The sequence below is a fragment of the Hylobates moloch genome, unplaced genomic scaffold (genome assembly GCF_009828535.3).
Source record: "Hylobates moloch isolate HMO894 unplaced genomic scaffold, HMol_V3 SCAFFOLD_11, whole genome shotgun sequence".
Taxonomy (NCBI): domain Eukaryota; kingdom Metazoa; phylum Chordata; class Mammalia; order Primates; family Hylobatidae; genus Hylobates; species Hylobates moloch.
Window position 1 is genome coordinate 75,266,737 of NW_026652286.1, and position 22,438 is coordinate 75,289,174.

General features: G+C 40.8%; 1 protein-coding gene across 1 annotated transcript in view; it reads right to left on the reverse strand.

Moving 5' to 3' along the window:
• Window positions 1-22,438, reverse strand: part of MMP20 (matrix metallopeptidase 20) — a 46,199-nt gene that overhangs the window by 20,794 nt on the left and 2,967 nt on the right. The window contains exons 2-6 of the mRNA XM_032168116.2: window positions 19,209-19,456; window positions 14,166-14,314; window positions 12,168-12,293; window positions 11,202-11,363; window positions 8,788-8,929 (exon numbers count right to left, since the gene is read on the reverse strand). Coding sequence (XP_032024007.1) covers window positions 8,788-8,929; window positions 11,202-11,363; window positions 12,168-12,293; window positions 14,166-14,314; window positions 19,209-19,456 — 827 coding nt within the window. The remainder of the gene's footprint in view (window positions 1-8,787; window positions 8,930-11,201; window positions 11,364-12,167; window positions 12,294-14,165; window positions 14,315-19,208; window positions 19,457-22,438) is intronic.

Genomic DNA, 22,438 nt, shown 5'->3' on the forward strand with positions numbered 1-22,438 from the left:
ATGCTATCCATCACTTACATAAATTATCACAAATTTCTTTTCTTTTTTTTTGTAAGACAGAGTTTCACTCTTGTTGCCCAGGCTGGAGTGCAATGGCGTGATCTAAGCTCACGGCAACCTCCGCCTCCCGGGTTCAAGCAATTCTCCTGCCTTAGCCTCCTGAGTAGCTGGGATTACAGGCATGTGACACCACGCCTGGCTAATTTTGTATTTTTAGTAGAGATGGGGTTTCTCCATGTTGGTCAGGCTGGTCTTGAACTCCCGACCTCAGGTAATCCTCCTGCCTCCACCTCCCAAAGTGCTGGGATTACAGGCGTGAGCCACTGTGCCTGGCCAAATTATCATAAATTTCAAAAAGAATCTGTAGTCATGAAAAATTTCAGTAAACTAATGAAAAAAATGATGTCTTGTGGCAATAAAACAGCAACATACTCAGACAATTTGCATCCTTAGAGCTATAGACTGTAGTAATAAGTGAAGTAAAACTCACAAAAACAATTATAGCAAGTAACTTCCTTATACATCTGTGAATGGATTTAAAATATAAACAAAAAAATCTATAAGCCTTTTGGAAAAGAACAGCTGCAGGATGTATTGGAATGAAAATAAACAGATTATATCACTAGTCTACAATTTGATCTTTGATAAGGAAGGCAAAACAATGCAGTTTATTGATATTTTAGATCTGCTGATTAGATATTTAGCTGCACTATTTATCTTCATGTACCCACTGTCTAATGCTGTGCTGGCACATAGTCAGGGTTCAATACATATTTGTTGGCTAAATGAACGGGCGCCAGAAAGATGATTGGAACTTACTTGATCAACGAATTTCATATTCTTTAAAATTTTCATTCACTTTTACCAAAGAACAGTAACTAACTCATCAAATTTGAGATTCGGTCTCTGATAACTTTCACCTGGCCTCTTGCAGCTCTTTGCTAGTTCCTTGAACTCCTCCTCCAGCATCATGTATTATTCATCTTTTTATCCTTGGGCTTAGCATGCTGCCTGGTGCATCCGGGGACTTGATGCATGTTGTCGAGCCTTAAAGGTCTTCTTTTGTTATACCCAGCCATCATTCTCCACCTACCTAAGCTGATCCCATCAGTCTTTTATTTTCAGGAGATGCCGGGCCGGGCGCGGTGGCTCACGCTTGTAATCCCAGCACTTTGGGAGGCCGAGGCGGGTGGATCACGAGGTCAGGAGATCGAGACCACGGTGAAACCCCGTCTCTACTAAAAATACAAAAAATTAGCCGGGCGTGGTGGTGGGCGCCTGTAGTCCCAGCTACACGGAGAGGCTGAGGCAGGAGAATGGCGTGAACCCGGGAGGCGGAGCTTGCAGTGAGCCGAGATTGTGCCACTACACTCCAGCCTGGGCGACAGAGCGAGACTCCGTCTCAAAAAAAAAAACAACAAAAAACAAAACAAAACAAACAAACAAAAAATTTTCAGGAGATGCCTTCACCCTTTATTTGCTGGACAATCAAGGCAACTCAGCACAAGCTGAATGAGTGGCCCACTTTTCATACTCTTTAGTCTCACACTCTCTTCGATTCTGATCTCTGTCATCCTCTTTCCTATTTGTGGGAAGGGGTGTCTTTCTTCTATGTTTTTTTTTTTTTTTTTTTTTTTTTGAGACAGAGTCTTGCTTTGGTGCCTAGGCTGGAATGCATTGGTGCAATCTCGGCTCACTGCAACCTCTGCCTCCTGGGTTCCAACGATTCTCCTCCCTCAGCCTTCCGAGTAGCAGGGACTACACGCACGTGTTGCCACACCTGCCCAGCTGATTTTTGTATTTTTTTCAGTAGAGACGGGGTTTGACCATGTTGGCCAGGCTGGTCTTGAATTCCTGACCTCAAGTGATCTGCCTGCCTCGGCTTCCCAAAGTGCTGGGATTACAGGCATGAGCCACCACGCCGGCCTCTATCTTTTTGATTCTCTGTTTAATTACTGCTCACTCCCCTGAGATTAGGTGATGTGGTGCAGTGAACAAAACAAGGAATACTTGAAGCCTTGTTTTATAACTGGCTGTGTGACCTCGTGTGAGTCATTCAATTTTTCTGAGACTCAATTTCCTACTGTCAAATAAGAGTGAGAATAATATCTACACAAACACTTCAAAGGATCAATTGAGATAATGCATATGAAAATGTTTTATAAACTCAGGACTACTCTTATTTGTAGATACTTTAAAAAGACACGTTTTTACTCTACAAATTTATTAACAGATGATATGCAGAATATAAACTTAGAGTTTATCAATATAGCTAAGTTTCCTTCTTAGTTTGTTTCACTGGAAACTTTGAAGTACAAACTGTCATGTCATTGGCTGAGAAGCCATTCATTCTATAGGACTCATTAACCAGGGCTGCTTAGTTCAGGATGAGTCAGAAGCCAAGAAATCAACCATGCATCATCCACCTCACTGAAGCCAAGAAAAATATACCTCATACAACTAAAAACCCATGTGTAGCCAGTGGTGTGGATTAATGATAGTCAAAGCTGTGCATAGTGCCCTTAAGTTAAGAGTGTTTGTACCCATCTGAAGAGCCTGTGAAAATCCATATTCATAAGTCATAACCTGTGAACATGCAAAGGGCACCTCCTCTCTCAGAATCAGGTGGTTCAGAAGAAATGACAAAGTCAGGGATCTTACTTCACCTCTGCTTCTTTATCTGAATTCTTAATAGATCACAGAGAACCGCTCTAAGTAAACACAATGCCATTTATTGGCTTTCAGGGAAGCAATGTTACAGCCAGAAAAGACACATCCCCAAGGAGAATGCGAAGGAGGAAGCCTTCCTCCCGTTCCATGGTGGGCTTACCTCAAGCCCATGGCATCCTGGGAATTCCCAATTTCAAATCTACTCTCCAGAAATAGTGGTTACTGTTATTGTTTTCCTTCCTGTAGCATCTTGTATTTCTTTTTCTCCACTGTCTTCAAGCATGAACAGTTCCCTCTTTGAAATCCTGTCTTGGCCCTGCTGCCACTGCCAACTATTAACTTCTTTTGTTATTAACAAACTTCTCAAATGAACGATCTATCTCAACTCTTTTGTTTCCCCCCATTTGCTTTTTATTATTTATTTATTTTAAGACAGGGTCTCGCTCTGTCACCTAGGCTGGAGTGCAGTGGTGCAATCTTGGTGCACTGTAACCTCTGCCTCCAGGGTTCAAGTGATTCTCCCACTTCAGCCTCCTGAGAAGCTGGGATTACAAGGCACCTGCCACCACACCTGGCTAATTTTTTTTTTTGTATTTTTAGTAGAGACAGGGTTTCACCATGTTGCCCAGGCTGGTCTTGAACTCCTGACCTCCAGTGATCCACTCCCCTCGCCTCCCAAAGTGCTGGGATTACAGGTGTGAGCCACTGCACCCGGCCCCATTTGCTCTTTAACCCCTTTCCATGATCTGGCTTTCTTCCTCACGGCTCTGCTGTGACTATATTCCAAAGTATCCTGGCCACTCAGTCCCTTTTCTTCAGTCCTCAGTCTGGTGACCTTGGCAACATTTTCCACTGTTGATCACTTAAAAAAAATACACCTTTTTTTCCCAGATTTATTTGGGATTCCATCACAGGGGTTTTGTCTCTGATGTCAAACAGAACTAAGTTATAATTCCAGCTGAGGACAAGGACAGTGTGGATTAAATGAGTGAATGTCTGTAAAATGCTTAGCACAACACATAGCACATTGCACATTGCAAATGACCACGAAGTGTCGGCTATTCTTACTGTTATTATTTTTGGAGTGCTGAATCTCTCTGGTTGTTATTGAATCCTTTTCTCCCGTTTCCTAGGCTCATTCTTTAGACTTTTTTTCTTTCTCCTCATTCTCTCTACAGAGCTGTTTTTCATCTCCACATCTTTAACTGTCTCCTTTATGTGGGAGATTCAAAATCCACGAAGCCTCCAACTGTGACTTCTTTCCTGAGCACTAGCTTATTTCTATGAAACTCCGTGAAAATTGTCATTGCTTTAAATCTGATACATCTAACCCTGTTTTACATTGCGTTTCCAACAAATCCTTTGAATTTTTCTAAGTGAACAATGCTGTATATTATACTCTCAGCCATGAGGCTTCTACCTGCTTTAACTCTTCCTTTTCCATTGTTCTTCTCACCCAATTAGTGTCTTAATCCCCCTGGTGAGTCCTCAGAATGCCTTTTATTAATACATCCACTCTTCTCTCCAATTCCTACTTGCACAACCATTAAAATTTTTTTTTTTTTTTGAGACAGAGTCTTGCTTCTTGCTCTGTCGCCCAGGCTGGAGTGCAGTGGCGCGATCTTGGCTCACTGCAAGCTCCGCCTCCTGTGTTCACGCCATTCTCCTGCCTCAGCCTCCTGAGTAGCTGGGACTACAGGCGCCTGCCACCACGCCTGGCTAATTTTTTTTTTGTATTTTTAGTAGAGACGGGGTTTCACCGTGTTAGCCAGGATGGTCTCGATCTCCTGACCTTGTGATCTGCCCGCCTCAGCCTCCCAAAGTGCTGGGATTACAGGCTTGAGCCACCGCGCCTGGCCAAAAATGCTTTTCTTTGCCTTCTAATTTAAGGTACATAACATCTTTTAAAATGTGACAATTAGTGACAGATTAAAAAAATATATAGAATCCTATTTTGGAAAAAAAACAAATGTGAAGAAACATATTAGACATCCTTGGGAAACCTAGATAGTCTATGAACATCCCCCTCTTTGTGGCTGGTTACCCCACCTGCAAGCAGAGGGCGCGGAAGCAAAGGAACAGCTCGTAAGTGCTCTTCCTACTAACTCAAATGCATAACAGTCAATGGGCATATGTTCATTCAGGTTAAATTTCAGTGCTTTTCTTGGTAGTTCCATTTCATAGGCAGAAAGCTTTCTATATTAGTGCTAGGATAGATTCTGGACTGGAGTCAGAAGACCTGGATCTCATGGGAGGGTCTGCTGAGGCCAAAAAACCTGTGCCTATTTTCCTTATCTCTACACTGAAGGATTTGGACATGATCAACCTTTATGCTTACTCTATTTGTAAAATCTATTGTACTTCTAAGATTTATAGATGATTGTGTGTGATATTCTTGATTTTACCCTTAAAATTATACTGGGCAAAACCCAACATAATATGATAGATGTAAATATAATTTCGGTATGGCTACAATTCCAGTCATTTCTCTCTTATTTTCCCTAAGTGGCTGAGGAAATCTGATATAGCCTTAATAATTTTGTCATCTATTATAAAAAGTAAGTGTATCTTCATTAAGTATATCTATCTATATATATGCCTCTCAACTTATTATAGCTAACACTTATTTCTCTTCACACAGAACATTTGAATGTACATTTATACACTATGGAGAATATCTGACAATCTCACGGTGACTTTAAAAGGTACTGCATTCCATCTTGCTTTGGAAACAAAACATGTGGTTATTATGCCCACAGCTTGAAATGTCCCATCAACAGATCATTGTTGGTGACGGGGAATTCCAGGCTGTTGAGTGGGAGAGAAGAGACTGGGAGCTCTTTCATAATCAGTGGCTCCCTGGTTGCAATTATAACTGTGGCTTGAAAGAATTCTTTATTCTTTGTCCAGGCTTAGCAAGCACTCTGGGACTTTTAGCGGCAGCTGGTAGGGGATCAGAGCTATAGAGTCATGGGATTCCAGCTCTGGACAGCACTTTAGGAGGCAGTACAGCAGGGTAGTTAGGAGCATGGGCTCTGAAGTTTGCTAGTTTGGGTTTGAATTCCAGCTCCACCGCTTCCTAGCTATGTACTCTTGAACAAGTTGCTTATCCTTTTTATGACTTGTAAAAGGAACAATATTTCAGGCCTCACAGGAGAATTGTAAGGATGTGATAATATAGTGCTTTGCATAGTAATTACTGAACACTTTTAAGTCACTATTATTACAGACAACTCCCTCACTTTATAGAAAAGGAAGAGAAGCTCCAGGTGCCATGGTGAGTTAGTGGCAAGTCCAGTGCCACTCCTGACTCCCCATCCTGCTTATAGTTCTTTGGAATCATCTGCCCTACCCAATAGCTCATTGAATCTGAAATGGAAGAAGATGAGAAGGTGGTGACTAAGCAGATACATACATGGTAGCAGGCCATCTCTCCTTCTGTAGTCCCTCTGCTGATTTTTCATTTCTAGACGTCTCTTGCACCAATTTCTCACTTACTAGTCTGTTATCACCCTCAGTATTTATAATCAAGACTATGTCAAAAGATGTATTGACTTTAAGTAGTCATTAGTAATTACTAAATGCTCACAGTTTGATAAATAGAGGTTTTTTTTTTTGCCTTTTTTAAGAAAACAATGATCATTGAATGAAATGGTATCATATCTTTGACTTCACTGCCTCCTTTGCCCCCACTGCAACCTCTGATATTTACCACAAGAATAAGCTACACCCTGCATGATGGCTAGCACCTCACTGCTTTACCACTGAATGAGTGCTACATGCTATTTCAGGGTCTGGGAGTGTGGAGACTGACAATGATATCCCTTAGGTGAAGCCAAGGTTACTTAGAGATGTGCTCCAAGCTCCTCCTGCCCTGCCTGGTCTGCCACTCCTGGGTCATTGCTTACCAATTCCATTTGGTGTACTTTTTGGTAATATTCCAGAAAAATATCAATGGTCAGTGTCTTAAAAATAAAAAATCATCAGAAAATTAATAACACTAAAGAATCAATTGGGTTCTCTAAATACCTGAAGTTGTTTATAGTCTCCCAGCCATTGTAAATATTTTTTGATTCCCACTCTTAAGAATAGTAACTGCCATTTATTGACACTATGTGTCTGGCACGTTACTTGCTGGGGATCACCTCATCAGTAAGCAGTGAGGCCACCCACTGACTCTGCTGTGAAAGCCTGGGTTCCTGGGCTCGGCTCTAATTTGCCTTTGAAAAGTGAGTGTCCATTGTCAAAGATTTAGTTCAAGCTGTTTCTAATTTTTAAAAATTAGAAATAATCCAGTATGGGATTGATTAAGTAATAATATACCTATTCGTTGGAATAACATATACTATATAAAGGATGAGAATTAAAATTCATTGACAGGAAAAAATAAAATTTTGTGAGTAAAAAAGTTTATAAATCAACACCACTAGTAAAATCCTATTTTTGTGGAAATCATTGCACCCTACTCCCATATGTACAATATCTAGCTCTCTATCCAGAGAAAATGTCAGGAGAGACATACAACAGTATGCTTAACAATGGGAATGCTCTGTGTTATGTGCCCTCCAAACTCCTATGTTGAAGCCTTAACCCTCAATGGGTTGGTATTACCTTCAAGAAGTAATTAGGGTTAGTGCTGGAAGAGGGCATTCCTGACTCATGAGGTCATGAGGGTGGGGGCCCCATGATGGGACTAGTGCACTTATAAGAAGAGAAACTGGAAAGCTCGCTCCCTCTATCTCTCTGTACACGAAGAGGTCATGCGAGCTCACAGCAAGATGGCGGCTGCCTACAAGCCAGGAAAAGAGGCCTTGGGGTGAAACTTACCTTGCAGATACCTTGATCTTGAACTTCTTACCCTCCAAAACTGTGAGGAATAAATTTCTGTTGTCTAAGCCACCTGGTCTATGGTACTTGGTTATAGCAGCTCCTGCAGACTGATACACTCCAGGTGGTGGGATTCTGGGTAAATTTTGCTTTTTAAAAAATACTTTGTTACTTTCTCTCTGTGCTGAAGGAGCAAAAAGTATTCTTACAACAGTAGCTCAACAATATATCCCCAAAAGCATACAAGATAAGGAACATCACATTTCTCAAACGTCTCCTCTTCGGGGAACTCTCTCTAGATCTTCCCAGGTACTTGCTTCTTGTTTTGTTTCATGGGCCTAACTTTCAGAGCTCATGTCTCACTATCTTGCAGGGCTGTTGGAGTCCCCTACTCATACACCTTCTCATACACGAGACTACACTGCTTGAAAACCACAATGGGCTCCATAAACACTTCTGCAATAGTGAAGAAGAAGAAAAAAATAATGCCACACATGAATGCTCCTGAGATGCCTCTGCCTATTCTGGTGTGATTGAATTTTGTCTCCAGCAAAGGGAGGAATGGGATGAATGTTGTTGTGTTTCTTTTTGCCTCTATGGAAAGAAGTAATTAGAGTAACCAGCATCATGGACACAGCAGCCATACTCCCCAAGAAACCAGAGTTGGGGGAGAAGTGGGATCTGCCTTCTCTGTGAAAGGCCCGCAGGCATTGAAAAGGAGGAGTTTCGGAAGAATGCTGGCCTTGGAATTATCTACCCACCTATCTATCCATCTGATCATCCATCCATCCATCCATCCTTTTATCCAATCTCCTATCTGTCCATCCGTCCAGCTAGCCAACCCTCATTCACCAAATATTTATTGAGCATTTGCTATGCACACTCACTAGGGATAAAGTGTTAAACAAAATGGACGTCAGATCAATTCAGGCTGGTGTCCTAGCTCAGCCATTTAACTGTCACCTTGGGAAACTTACTTGCTGTCTTTGAGCTGCTTTCTTCACCTGCACATTAGGGATTCTAATCTCTACGTGAAAAGGGTTACAATAAATATTGTCCATATATGGAAATAACTTAGCACAGTAGCAAGACCATAGTAGGTGCACCACGAACATTAGTTTTGGCAGTTCTCTATCTCCCCCAAAGACCCCTGCCTCCTACCCTTCTGCTGCATAGGACAGCATTTCTGCATGATCTTCATACATGGCAGTGACAAGGACCTGTGGGACGACGTTTGTCTGGGAGTGGAGATGAGGCCCAACAAGAGTCGGTGGCGTGTCTGAGGCTTACCGGTCCTTGAAGAGCAGGAGCTCCTTCCCCAGCATTGTCACAGCGTCAAAGGATGAGCTGGAGTCACAGAGGTCGGGGGTGGATGGCTTGTAAGGGGGGGCATGGGGTGCAGTGGGCTTCCCCAGGAATGGTTTCCGAGGTCCTAGGATTCAAAATGAGTTGGTCAAAATGGTAACGGGAATTTGGAGTTCACACACTTCTGTTCTAGAGCCCCAGGGGAGGTTGCACACTTTCACACTGGACGTGTGATCATGACCATGGCTGTTGAGGGCAGGTAGACCTGGGTTTGAGTCCTGGCTCTCCTGGTTACTGAGCTGTGTGATTTGAGGCACATTATTTAACTTTTTAAGCCTCAGCTTCCTCACTTGTTAAAAGGGAAGGATAATAATGGTACTCACCTCAGAAGGCTATTGTGAGAATTAAATAATTCCTGTAAAGCAGGTAGCCGAGTGCTTGGCACATACTAAGTCTTCTAAAGATTATTATTTTATTATAGAACTTCTTTGATATCTACAAGTGTTCCAAATTAGAAATGTAATTTAAAAATTGGCATGGATTGTTTCTTTGTAATTCAGTTCTTCTTTTCTCAATAAGAAAACTTTCTTGCGTGTTTTCCTGTTATTTTCATAGACTCCTTGGCATCCTGACCTGTGCTTTTGTCTTTTACTAGGCATCCAGGAAAAACTGAGCGAATTCTTGTGAAACTGAAGTACACTGAAGGTGTTTGCTATTTAAAGGTATCTTCTGGTGGATCGTCTTGGAAAACATGGACCCAAATCTTGCGAGAGCTGTCAGTGAGTCTCCTCTCCTGCTCTGCATCCCTCAGGACTGTGCCCCAGCTCCAGAAGAATGAGCCTGCACAGCTTGGACTGTCGCCTCTGGCGGGTTCCTGCTCTTCGATGAAGCCTTGTCATAACCACAGGTGAGAGTCAGGGAAGGAATGAGGCACAGGGAAGGGAAAGTTTCAGGCCTCTGATAAGGGTCAGATGAGGTTTGAGATCAGGGATGGAGTAGGGTTAGCACCAAGGCGAAGATCAGAGGTGGGGTGAGGCTTTGGGAGAATATCGAAGCTGGAAATTGGAGAGGGTCAGCAGCGGCAAGCGATCGGGCGGGTGATATGAATGCTCCCTTGTAACATAAACCCATGTTTTCACATTTCATTCACCTGTGCCATAATAGCTGTGCCAAAATATGTGCTTTGCCTCCTGGCTGAGTGACAGTGGCCATCCAAAGGCAGTGACTTTCCAGGGCACAAGGACCTCTAAAGGCAAGTGTTTGAGCTCAGCCCTTCTCGGTGGCCCACAGGAATTGTTTCCCATTGGAACACTGCCACCAAAGCTCTGGAGTTGAGTTTGCGACTTGGAGACATTCACAGTGTTTTTCCTGTCCCTCAAGGGTCAGGCAGATCTGGTGCTTTCTGCCTTCTGGAAATGGATAGAGCTGGCTGAAGGCTTCTTGGGATGAAATTTGTCTTTTGTGCCTCAGGTGAAATCTGACCAATTTTGAATGGTGTGCCCATTTCCGGGCTTCCCACCCTCCAGATCCCCTGGGGCCAGATTCCTAGCACCCCAGGAAGCTGCTGGGGGATCTGGGTCTCTAGGCCCTGAGAAGATGGAGGGAGGCTCTGATAATCAGAAGCCTAATAACCAGGTCTCCGGGGCTCAAGGGAAAAGCAATTTCCTAGATTTTTTTGCCTTTTATCCATTAAAGAGAAATTGTCAAGTTCTAAGGATGTTTCAAGATTCCTTCTGATGGATTAATTGGTTTGTTTTTCCCTTAAGGAAAATTGGATACAGAGTTTCTAATAATCCCATATTCCCTTTTGGAAGAATTGGAAGAATGTTAATACTTGAGGTAACTTATCTTAGGGTATCTTAGGATACTTACTGTCTTTGAACCTCAGCTTTCTCAGCTATCAAATGAGGAAAACACTTCACACCCCACAGGTTGGTTGTGAGGCTGGTGTAAGACTACACACATGAACCTGTTTTGTAAACTGCAGATCGGCTACATGGCTGGGCGTGGAGTTATTTTAATCATGATTGCAGTTTTTAGGGAGATAAGGTCACTTATCTGCAAATGGGTAAGCACCACATATATGAACTATAAACTATATCAAACTTCTCCCAATGTGTAAATTCTAACCTGCACTCAAAGGAAAAACACAAACAGACAAATGACTATATTTTCTAAGGCTATCCAGGTCTAATATGCTCTAAAGGAGAGATGTAAATTTAATCACACATCACACACATATTTATAACTAGCAAATGAGCTCTTCACAAGAAGGCATAGTTGGGGCTGTGGTTTCCAGATTGATCTTTACCAATGCAGATAAAATGCACTTTCTGTAATTTGGAGACTGAATGCCTGCCAATTTCAGGGTTAGTGGTCAAAGAAGGTAATAATCGTACCGTATAATGCCTGGATCCCTTTCACATCATCTTTGGGGAGGTGGAATCCATAGGGATTCTTGTACTTATAAGTTGGGTACATCAGTGCTGATGGGTCTGTGGAATGGGCCAGGCCCAGGGCATGGCCAAATTCATGAGCAGCAACGGTAAACAAATTAAAACCTAGACAATATGAGAGAGAAAAAAACAGTATCAACACAGGTTTTTGTTTTCTCCAACTTCCATCTTTATAGGATAATTTATGCCCACATTACAGTTAACCCATCTCCTTTTCCTAACTGGATTATTCAAAGGTTGGTAGGTTATTCTGGTACTTAGCTTTGGTGGCTTTAATTCTTCCCCCCTTAGCTAGAAGGGGGTTGGAGGTGGGGGAGGATGGAAATGCATATCAATCCATTTTGTTCATCATCAGTGATGTTTGGTAGACTGATAAGGGAGGGCCTTGGAGCAAATAGTGGCAATGATACTTGGCAATAATTCATAAATTCAGACCACAAATGCCTTAATAGTTCCCTGCTATTATAGCCTACACCTTTTGATCCACACATTTCACACTGAAGATTTCCAGATGACCTGTATGATATTCTGGAAACTTTATTCCCATCCCCAACACACTTCTCAACAGTACTGATTCTCTCGGGTCATTTCTGAATGTAGCCTATTTCCAAGAACAAGTAAGAAATCACAAATACTAGGTTGCTGAAGGAAACAAGAGCAGTGCGTTGAGAAGGGGATGACCGGTTCTTCAGATGATACGCTATGAAACAGATCGGACAAGTCTACAACACAATTTGGGGTGGATTTTTTTCCCTTATGTGATCCCTTTTGGATTTTTGGCTTACTTGTTTTTCCTAGCCAGCCCCCCTAGTTAAAGGGTGGCTTGGGACGTTGAACCTCAAGGTTTCCTGATGGAGCCCAGAAGAAGGTACAATATTTTCCAGGTTATGGTGAATTGTGCATATATACCATTCGTTCCCATAGTCCACTTCTCAGCATTGTCGAAATGTGTATCTCCTCCCAGGCCTTCTCCAGGAGCAAATGCATGGGCTAGAGTCCCCCGAGGCCCATCGAATGGATAGGAATCCCCGTGATCTAAACAAGTGGGGAGAAAGGCCAACAGGATTGAGTCCTTCAAGCAATTTTGAGGGGCACATCATATTACAGAAAAGGGACATTTTGAATAGCATTGACACAAATTTACTTTTCAGTATTTATTTGTTATAATGGGAAGTTCATTTGTCAATGAGTAACTGCCCATTGAAAAATAAAAAAGGCTAATTCATACTGCAAAGATAGTAAGCATTAACAACAAAGAAACACCATTTTTGTGTTATTGTTGCTATCACGACATCTGTTAACTGACACACAGGATACTGTGGACTTTGCATGCGCCATAGATTACAAGAGGAGAATGAAGGGGGGGGGGGCATTCAATAGCAAAACCTACTCCACTGATGGAATGTGAACCTGTTAGCGGAATGACCTTTCAAACTTGATTCAGCTGAGACAGTGATAGTGAATTGAACAAGTGTGTGCTTTCTGTTTCTATAGCATAATACAGCATAAGGAAGTGTCAAAAATCTCTCTGTAATTTTGACATACTTTCATGTGGAAAACATATGAAAGTCGTAAAGGTATTTATAAAATCCTAACTTTTAAAGCTTTTTTAAGTTTTTGTTTAATTATCTATTTTAATTAACAATTCATTATAAATTTAGTAGAAAAGGAGGAGGAAGAACAAAATGAGGGATAAAGTTTACCACTTAAAAAAATCTTAGTAAGGATACGCAGTTTTAGTTTTTTGGTTTTTTGTTTTTTTTAAAGCCAACAGAACAAAATTCTGGTATGCCATTTCTCAGGTTTCAGTGAAATGCAGTCTACTCAGGTGCACACACCGAGGACTTCAGGCAATGGCAGCACAGTCCCTGGTTGGCTTGTGTATTAGGGGACAGACTGCAAGCTTGAAAGATCAAGAGAGAGCCAGACATTCATTCCTTGGCCTTCAAAGCTACCCCGAGTCACACTGCCCTCCCTGCCACTTCACCAGGGGTGGCCTTTGTCTTCTGGGAGGAATAGGACCCGCCCGGGGCCAGGTCACACCCAGGGCCATTTCTAAAGGCTCCATTCTCAGGACTTGCTTGATCTTCTCTCTCCTAGCTCCTAAGCATGTTTTCCCCCCAGTGACATCAGATTAAAATTAAGATCTGGACTTGAAATGACAAGGAAACTTAGAAATGTTATCTGAGGAGGGGAATAGGTAGTAGCTTTCACCCTGACTATTAAGAAGCTGAGAAGGAAAAGAAATTTTATGAGCCGTTTGGCCCTCCCTTTATCTATTTCCTAGACTTGCTTCCCTGAAAAGGGCTCAGAGCTCTCACCACTCCCTGCGCAAACTTATGCCTCTACTCCTTACCAGGGTGAGCAATGGAATGGAGAAGAAGTGGGAAAGCTGGAGGCAGACCTCTTGCATATCTCCCAAAAGGTGGTCTGCAAGTGTGGGCAAGACAGAAACGACACTTTCCTAACCATTGCTGCAGGGGGAAAGCTGCATCAAGGTCACTGTGGAAGGTATTTCCTTCAGTGAGGATTCACAGTGGGATATCCTTGGCTAATATAGAAGGGGGTATATAAGTGATAAACACTATCATGGGAATGGATGAGGTCATGTGGCTAACGGGAAAGCAAAATCTGCAAGAATTTGTCCCCTAGTGGGGCAAAGTCATAATGAAAGTTTGTTACAGTGAATCTACAGCTGTGTCTGATGATGACAAGACATGCTAAGAACTCTTTTGGTTCTATTTCCCGGCCAGATGAAGATCATGGCTTTGCCATGGTCTTGGCCTTGGCCCATCACAGCACTGCGTGAAGGAGGAGTGTGTGATCACTCGAATTAAAGATGTAAAAGGAACAGTATTGGGACAACTCTCCTTTGAATTAGTAGATGGAATCCAAGTACCACAATACCTCCATTTTCAAAAGATATCATAATATCCGCTTCTCCTGAGTTTATTCTGACAAAGCTCAGAGGGGCGGCACTACTCCAGGCCTGCAAGGCCATCTCCACTGCTTTGTCCACCTCGACAGGACTCATGGAAGGTGTGTATTTAGATATTCTGTGAAAATGGAAGGAACATGTTTTCTTTTCAGTAACTGCTCCGAAGAAGGCAAGAATTATATGTTGTATTCAAAAAATGTTAAATATATATCTACAATTTAGATTTTTATCTGAAATAATAATTCTTATTTTGCTTTATTATATGTTAAATTTCTGCATATGAAACAACAAGACAAATGAAAGGGAGAGATGAGAGACAGTTGGGATAATCCGGTACTGAAACCATTTAGCTTTCATTGTTATTGTACTACCAGCTACTTAAAAGAAAATTTGTGGCCGGGTGCAGTGGCTCACGTCTGTAATCCCAGCGCTTTGGAAGGCCGAGGTGGGAGGATCACTTGAGGTCAAGAGTTCGAGATCAGCCTAGCCAAGATGGTGAAACCCTGTCTCTACTAAAAATACAAAAATTAGCTGGGCATGGTGGTGCAAACCTGTAGTCCCAGTTACTTGGGAGGCTGAGGCAGAAGAATCAATTGAACCTGGGAAGTGGAGGTTGCAGTGAGCAGAGATTGGGTGACTGCACTCCAGCCTCGATAACAGAGACTTCACTCAAAAATAATTAAATAAATAAGATAAGTAAAACTTGTGAAATATCACAGGTAGTAAGTAGTCAATTTTTCTTAAAGTCGTTTTCATTGAGAGAGGACCTCTTTTTCCCCAAAGGGACTGGATGTTTTCAATTATAAAAAATAGAAATGTGGAGTTTTGCGGTTTTTCTAATTCTTATTCAAAGCTCATCAGGATTTCCCCAGGGCTATTGGGGAAGGTTTTTTTTCCCCTCAGAATAATGCATTCTATTCTTTTTTCTTTTTCTTTTCTTTCTTTCTTTCTTTTTTTTTTTTTTGAGATGGAGTTTTGCTCTTGTCGCCCAGGCTGGAGTGCAATGGCATGATCTCTGCTCACTGCAACCACTGCCTCCCAGGTTCAATTGATTCTCCTGCCTCAGCCTCCTGAGTAGCTGGGATTATAGGCGTCTGCCACCATGCCGGGCTAATTTTTATATTTTTGGTGGAGACAGGGTTTCACCATGTTGGCCAGGCTGGTCTTGAACTGCTGACCTCAGGTGATCCGCCCTCCTCAGCCTCCCAAAGTGCTCGGATTACAAGCGTGAGCCACTGCCCCCAGCCCAAAATAATACATTCTTAAAGAGGAAGGGCTAGCTTTAAAAACGGAGGCTCACTGGAACTGAAAAAAGGGTGAGCCTTTCAGCAATTACTGGTGCGACAATGACACCTGAAGGCAGAAAAATGTAGTGCTTTTTGGACTGTGGGTGGAGTCAGAGTTTGTGATTGTTAGAACTTTCTGCTCTGAAGCACAGGGTCTGGGGATTTCTGGCAGCACACAAAGGAAAGTCAGGGAGGGCAACTTCTACCCGAGACCTTGGGCTGGGCTGGAATACGATGCAAAGTGAGAAGCTGTGTCTGTGAGAGCCAACCCCATGAGCAGGGACTGGCCTTGCTTTCTCTCTCTCTCTATAGCTCCTAGTCTAGTGCCTTGCACATAGCAGATGCTTAGCAATTGCTTGATAAATAAATGAACGAATTAAAGAATTAAAGCTAGCTGTTTTAGGGCCCACTCAGTGGCTCTCGAAGTTTAGGACCTGTGATAATTACCTAGGAAGCTTGTTAAAAATACAGGTATGGTCCAGAAATCTGTGTTTTGAAAGGCATCTTAGGTTATTATAATGCAGATGGTGCAATTTCAATGAGAAACCAACAGCAGTAATCCTAGGGTCCCAAATGAAAGGACTGTGCCCACAGAAAGGATAGCAAATAGCTCAATTCAGGACTTGAGAGGGAAGGAACAAGGAGCTCTTTAACCCCAGTAGTTGGGGCCAAAAGAAGAGACCTATAGAATTGAAGGGGGAAACCAGAAAGACCCTTAAAGGGATTATTTAATGCTTTCAAAATATGCCAAGCCCACTGCACAGTATGAGTCTGCAATTTATCACAACTAGGTAGACTTAGTACTTTGACATGCCCTCGCATTTTTGGTAAGTCAGCCATGTCTTTGAGCTGACTGTGTGTGTTGGCCTGGAGAAGACAAGGAAGGAGACAGGGATAGCACCAGAGAAGAAGAGAACGTGGAAAAATCCCCGACTCAGGGTCTGGAGCTTGATAAAGCAATAGTAATACTAGCTAATATTCTTTGAAGTCATACTATGTGCTGTTGCTGCATGCACTTTTTAATGTGGCATTTATCTAATCCTCACTACGATCCCTAAGATGAAGATCATCATCATCATCTACATGTTACGATTAGTCAGGTTTGAGCCCGGTTCTGTCTGACTCCAAAGCTTATGCATATAAGAACTATGCTGTATTTTTTTTCCTTTTGTAATTCTCTGGGTTATGTTGTAAGAAGTTATTCTGAAAGTCGGTAGCTACACAGGCAGAGTACTGTGATAGCATTTAGTGTCCTTTTTCATGGGGAGGGGATGGTGGAGTGGTTGGAGAGCAAGACTGGATAGGCAATGTGTGTTTTGAGGGGTTTTTAAGACTGTCCAGCTTATCGCAAGAATATTATACTTCCCTAAGCATCACATTATCTTGACCCATGCTTCTTGTCTTTGTTGTACATAGTCATGGACTAAAATTCCAGAACATAGTTTACTTTAAGAAAACTATGAAAAGACTCTGTCGATGCATACACATTTTTCTTGTCTTATTCCTGCTATTTCAGAATCACTTTTGTGTTCAACTCCCTGTGAGGTTTTTCTCCCCCAATTGCTTTGATTTTTTTGTTGAGCCTGCCACCTCATGGATTTATTGGCTGATAGCAGGTAACAAGTGGCCTAGGGGATTCCTGACTGTTCCCTGTGTCCCTGTGTTCTGGCCCCTCATTTGATCAAATGGACTCACTGGTGTGCTGGAACAGTTTAACAAGTGGCTCTACAAGGAGAAAAAAAAAAACCCACTTGATTTGTATGACTTGCTGATTTCTGTGTTGTAAATATTCTCACTATGGCTAATTCAAGCTACCAATTTACCATCACTGAATGCCAGGTTGTGAAGAGATGAGGATGAATGAGCCACCCAGATTATACAGGAGTACATAGCCTCATGAACAGAGAAAATAACAAAATGTAGTGAAATAGGAGGCAATATGTTTTTATTACCTTTGTTTTAATATAATTTATTATATTATTGTAATTATTTAATATAATGTATTTAATAAAATTTGTTAAATAACTATACATATTAAATAATATAACATATAATAATAAATAATATATTTCATTATTATAAAATAATATATTTTAATAATATATTATTAATAAATAGTATTTTATTACTACAAAATAATATATTTTAATAAATAAATATAAATATGAAATAATATAATTATTTAATATATATATTTAATATAAAATAATATAATTTATTTAATATAATTTAATATGTTTTATTTAATTGTAAATTTACATAATTTAACAATGGCTGTCTTAGCAACCAGCTCACAAAATTCTTGGGAGCTTAATAAGTGGCTGTAAAATTCCTGACATTTTAAGGATTGGCTTCTGTGAGCTATTAGGAGGCAGCTCTAGCACACCACTGCTTGGACTATTGCACGAGTCCAGCCTTTCCCCATCTCCAGTTATCATCTAGATGTGCTCATCCTAAAAGCGAAATCTGATACTGGTCCTGGCCTGGCTCTCCACTACCCTGGGGATAAAGTCCAAACTCCTTGACATCACGCTCTAGTTGCCCTTCAGGCTGCCCCTCCAGCTCATTTCTTTGCCACTGCCCTTCCTGCACCCTCTGCTGCAGCCGCATGCACTAGGCACTGGTGGTGGGAATGCTGCCCATCAACATGCCAGTCTGTCTGCTCTCTGCTGCTATATGCTTGCTCTGGTTTTCTTCTTAGGAAACTCCTTACATGTGCAAGGCCTGGGGCAGGACCACAAAGAGTGGAGGCCACTCTTCTTTTCTGACCTGCACCCATCTGTCATGCATGAGGCCCACGCAGGCAGGCACCATCCACCCCTACCTCAGGCTGAGGGGCAGGTACCATACATAGTTTGCCCTTGGTTGGACCAACCTGGGGAGGAAGTCTGCGCTGGCTCCCAGAATCAGGTCTGGCTCTGGGAGAGGGAATTCCAGACTCTGTACCCTGAGCACAGCAGGGAGGGACAGAGGTTCTGGTTGGGTGTGTCCCCTTAGTTTACAACGGATGAAGCCAGAGGATTAGGGGAGGGAAGAAAGAGGGCAGGGAGGGAGTGAGGGGAGCTTGGGGCTAGGAGTGGAACTGCTTCTGCTTTGCCTTCGAATCAGGCTCAGATGTTACTGCTGGTCCCTGGGCCACTTGGTAGCTCTCTCCATGTGAACTGTGATCCCACAGTTCACTGCTTAGAGCTATGCTTTTACGCTTTTCACACAAAGCTACCGCTGTCTGTCTGCATGTCTGTGTCTCCTTAAAGGACTGTGAGTTCCCTAAGGTCAAGAAAGTTGACCCCTTTACCTTTATATCCCTCAAATGGAATGCATTTCTTGAATCATCAATAAAAGATTTTTGGAATCAATGAAATAAATTACTTTATTAGTAGGTTATTTTTTTCTTTCTCATTAAGCAGGTTGTTTTAAGAAAACTGGTTTGTACTGCCAGGTCATTAATCCTAGACTAGATTAAAGATAGTTGTGTTGTTTCTAACTGGAAAAATTGTTTGGAATGCCTAAAATAGCCAGTCATTATGATAATCTTAAGACCATATTTTCTGGTGAATTGCCCATTGTCATTGCCTGACAGATGGGTGTAAAAAGTTCTTATTCTTTCTTATGGTTGTGAGGTGTCAAGATTTTTATACAGATGAGAAGGAAGATATTTTTTCAAGAAAAGGGAAAAAGAGAGAGGGGATGTTTTTCTCTGAATTTGGAAAGACTTGATCTCATTACCTGTACGTCAAAGTATTTTTTTTCCATTTGGGTTCACCAGGGAAGAGGCGATAATTGGCCACATCAGGAACTCCACAGCGAGGCTTCTTGATCACGTTGATTGTGGTCTGGTCTAACTTCCCGGTGACTTGGAGGCCAAAGAACGCTTGTAGCTCCTTAATCTTCCTTATCATGGAATTGCCTCCTCTTGCAACCATCTCACCAGTCTGGTGTCCTTCTTTATTTGTGTAATATGTGTCAAGATACGCCTGAAATGGAGAGGCAGGCTGACGCGTCTACAGCGTAGTCTGGGAAATACTCATGCTCAGGTAAGGCAGGAGGCAGTATTCCTGATGTATTAAAAGTGGTGTGTAGAGTATTTTCCCATTTATGAAAAAAGTAGGCATATCTGTATACATAAAGCTTAGCTATACTCCAAATTATTAACGATGATTGGTTTTGGGTAGTGGGGATTATAGATTATTTAATTATTTCCTTTTAATAATTAATTAATAATAATGTATTAATAATTAATTATTAATTTTAATTAAAATTAAATATTAATAATTAATTAATAATTAATTTAATAATTAATCCTGGCCCTGAATCATAGAAAAGTATTACGAAAGATACAGTCTAAGGGACTAACAGTGGTTAAACCTTAATAATGGAGTTAAGATGATTTATTTTTAAAGATAGGGTTTTTACTTTTTTTTTTACTATGAACCTGCATAATTTTTATAACCAGTTGTTTGTTTATTTAAAATATGCACAAGATATTAGTCTTAGAGCACAAAAGGTTTCTGGCTGGTCATACGGGCAGGACTGAAATAGTACCTTTTAATGAAGTAAAAATAAAATTAGAAACTATTCCTTCTTAAAACTATTCCTTTTGTCCATCTGCATTTTATAGTTTTTCTACGATGAATATAACAAATATGCATTTTTGCTTTAATTTTTTTTTAAATAAAAAAATTCAGGGAAGGAAACTGATGTGAACATTATTTCCATGGGTCACTTATTTGTCACTGAAGTTCTTTACCCAATTTGCAAAACAAAGGCTATCTGGTTTCTTTGGTAAACAGTTGTTGGTATCATGTTTCCATTGTACATAATGCAAGATCAGTATGCTTTTAACTCTTGGAGGCATTGTATTCCAGCCTCTCATACTTTACAAAGGCAGAGGGTCCACCTGTTTTTCAGCTGAGCATTTTAATGAGTTCAGATGTGTTTAGTTTGTGGGCTGGAGTTTGTTTCCATGAGACAACTTTCCTAGGCAAGGCTCTTTGTCTCTTGAAGCAAATAAAATAAACCATAAATTATAAGGCTTTCATTTGCACAAAAAGACATAAAGCCCCTCAGTATATATTGTTCAAAACACTTTTCTATGACTCAGGGCTGGGATTAGGGTAAAATGAGTGACGCAGGGGCGTGCAAATACGGGGTTGAGGCCTGCCTTTGGCTCAGGAATTTCACCTACTCAGCTGATTTTAGGAAAATAACCAAAGAGCAGCTAAGGGTTCAGTCATCCTTTCATGTCCATGGGGGAATTGGTCCCAGGACCTCTCTCAGATACCTAAATCCACAGATGCTCAAGTCTCTGATATAAAATAGCATAATATTTGCATACAACTTAAGTACAGCCTCCTGTATGCTTTAAATCATCTCTAAATTACTTATATACGTACTATAATATAAATGCTATGTAAATAGTTGTTATACTGTATTGTTTAGGGAAAAGCTACAAAAAAATGTCTGTTTTGAACATGTCTTCCCTGAAACAGATGCAACCATCGATTTTTTCCTGAATATTTTCAATCCCCAATTGGTTGATTCCATATGTACAGATCCCATGGATACAGAGCACTGATTGTATTTAATTATATACAATTTTGTATTTATATAGTATAGACATGTTTATTTATTAGATATAAATTACATATTATTCACCTATCTGTTAACCATATATTACCACATATAAACTATGCAAATTGTTTACTTACATATTATACACACATATTGTTAACATATATATAAAGATAATAAGTAATTGGAAGTAACCTTAATGTCTTATGTCAGGGGATTTATTATATATATTATCTTATATTTATATGAGACAGTACTATAAGATCAGTTTTGAAAAATAAATATTTAATGGTATGAAAGAATGCTCTTTATGTAATGGCAATATACTGAGAAAAGAAGAGAAATCTTTATAAGGTTATAATAATAATTTTCTGAATAAACCATACATATACACACATACACACACACACACACACACACATACAATAATAAAAGGAAGTCTGCCTGAATATTAATGTTGATTATGTCTGGGTAATGAAATTACAGATGACTTAATTTATGCTTTATTCCTTCCTATATTCCAAAATTTTTTACAATGATCATGAACAGTTACTATTGGGGAAAAAATTGAAAGGAGTAAGTATTACTTATATGTTTGGAGAGGGTACACTATATTTTCACTGCAGGATCAGCCGATCCTTCACTCCCTGCCCTCCTCGTGAGAGAAGATCACTTTCCCCATTGTCGTCCCTTGTAAAAACCTTAGGTGAGATGAGAAGCCAAGAGGAGGAAAAGGGAGAGGGAACATGGAGTGCCCAGGCTCTGAAAGCTAGCCTAGGTGTTCTAAAACAAAGCTGCGACTACTTGGTTCCATTCCGTCTCTAGTTAGACCATCTTAAGTATTTATGTTTCTCATCTTTTTTTTTGCAAGATGAGGTTGATGGGATGAATTGTTCCTGTCTGTGCAAGTTGACGCTGTGATAATGCAATGCTTGTGGTAATGTCTCAGTTACACTCCTCAGGGTTAAGCTCCATGTATAAGAACAGGTCCTCTGTGTCTCTGAGATCATTGATTTCAAATATTTTGTTGTCCTGTTAGGTTATGTGTTACACTCTACATTCTAGTTTTTGTTTCACAAAATAGGTTATATAAGGGAAGATGCTCATGATAAATAAAGTGGAAAACATATTTGCCGTGTTTACCACTGCTATTACAACATGAGCCATGTTTATAAACATAAGTGATATCTAGTCATACCATCCCAGTCATATCACCAGGGCTGAGATGAGGCCAGTGGTGGGTTACCAAAAACTCTGCAATCAAGATAAATCATAATTTAATGCAGAATTAAAAAAGAAACAAAATAAATGCCAAAAAAATCCATGATAAACAAAATTTCAAAATTTTAAATACAGGATGCATTCCTGCTTTGGTTGTCTCACAC